The sequence below is a fragment of the Antrostomus carolinensis genome, unplaced genomic scaffold (assembly GCF_000700745.2).
Source record: "Antrostomus carolinensis isolate BGI_N321 unplaced genomic scaffold, ASM70074v2 scaffold38551, whole genome shotgun sequence".
NCBI classification, from domain to species: domain Eukaryota; kingdom Metazoa; phylum Chordata; class Aves; order Caprimulgiformes; family Caprimulgidae; genus Antrostomus; species Antrostomus carolinensis.
In genome coordinates this window covers 1-1,431 of record NW_010296940.1, presented here as the reverse complement: position 1 = coordinate 1,431, position 1,431 = coordinate 1, and the positions used below count along the sequence as shown (strand labels likewise).

Genomic DNA, 1,431 nt, shown 5'->3' with positions numbered 1-1,431 from the left:
TGCTGAGAGAGGATGTTAAAAATAAGTTGTTTTATGAAATTCCACTGTGGGTTGTAAATTGGAGTATGGTGGTGATGGTGGTTGTTCTATGGGTTGGGGGGGTTAGTTGTGGAAAATTTCAGTCTGGTTTAGATGGCATCCAGAATAAGCATTGCTTATGCACTTAACAACTTTTTCTTGCTTTGTTCTCCTCTTGCCACTCACAAAAGATGGTAAATTCAGGGCTCTAAAGATGGAGTTCTCCCTTCCCCCATCCACTTATGCTACCATGGCGATTCGAGAAGTTTTGAAAATGGACACAAGCATAAAAAACCAGACACAACTGAATACTACCTGGTTGCGCTGAATGAACTGCAAAAGTGACTTAGATTTTAACATATATAAAGTGTTTTCCTATTTACATGTTCTGTACAAATCTTTAAAGACTGGTAGTAAGAGATTTGTATTTTTTTAAGTTTTTATTAGTGCTAGCATTTAACTTCAGTAGTCATTTGCAAGATGGTGGTTGTTATATAATTTAGATCTTAGTGACTGGTGGTTTTTAATGAATAAGTTGCTTGAGCTGTAATGTGGGTGCATCTTTAAGAAATGGGCTTACAATAATTTCAGACCTGGAAGAATGTTTAGCTTGCCTTTTTTTTTTGGCAAGCACTGAATGTTTTAATGAGTTCAGCACACCGTGAAGTCTCTTCAAATACAGCAAATTACAGCTTAGGAAAATGGGTTACAACAAAATTAAGATATCAGTGAACATTTATATCGCAGAAGTTTTTTCTGGTACCATTTCCATCGATGGGGTAGAGGATTCTGTTAGCAAGGCTTTTTATGTGCTGTAAAGATGTACAGCTGTTTTAATTAGTTGGACTTTTCATTGAGAAAATACTTGTGTGTATTTTCCAGCTTTACTCATACCTGTACCAAAGAACAGGTACTGAAAATAAATTAACCTGAAAGGCTAAGCATGTATCAGTAAGTCCTTCCTTTACACATCTTGTCTGTCCATTGCTGGCAGGGGGGAAGATGAGCTTCTGGTAGAAAAAAAAAATAATAATCATACAGCTGTTCTAAAAAGGCATTGCATTTTCAGCGTCCTCCTATAATATGAAGCTTGTGTTGCTAAAATAATATAAATAGAAGATGGTCACTGCTGTTGCACTAGAGAAGAGTGAGAGGAGACCTTATTAATGTTTATAAATATCTAAAGGGCTGGTGGCAAGAGGATGGGCCCAGACGTTTTCAGTGGTGACCAGCGACAGGACAAGGGGCAACGGGCACAAGCTGGAACACAGGAGGCTCCGCTTAAACATGAGGAAAAACGTCTTTACTGTGAGGGGGACGGAGCCCTGGGACAGGCTGCCCTGAGAGGCTGTGGAGTCTCCTTCTCTGGAGATGTTCAGAACCCGCCTGGACGCGTTCCTGTGCGACCTGGTG

The 1,431-nt window shown here is 39.8% G+C and overlaps 1 protein-coding gene across 1 annotated transcript in view; it reads left to right on the top strand.

The window, feature by feature from the left end:
- PUS7 (pseudouridine synthase 7) overlaps positions 1–743 on the top strand; it is a 20,153-nt gene extending 19,410 nt beyond the window's left edge. Inside the window, exon 15 of the mRNA XM_010178443.1 lies at positions 210–743. Coding sequence (XP_010176745.1) covers positions 210–346 — 137 coding nt within the window. The 3' untranslated portion in view covers positions 347–743. The remainder of the gene's footprint in view (positions 1–209) is intronic.
- The last annotated feature ends 688 nt before the right edge of the window (positions 744–1,431 follow it).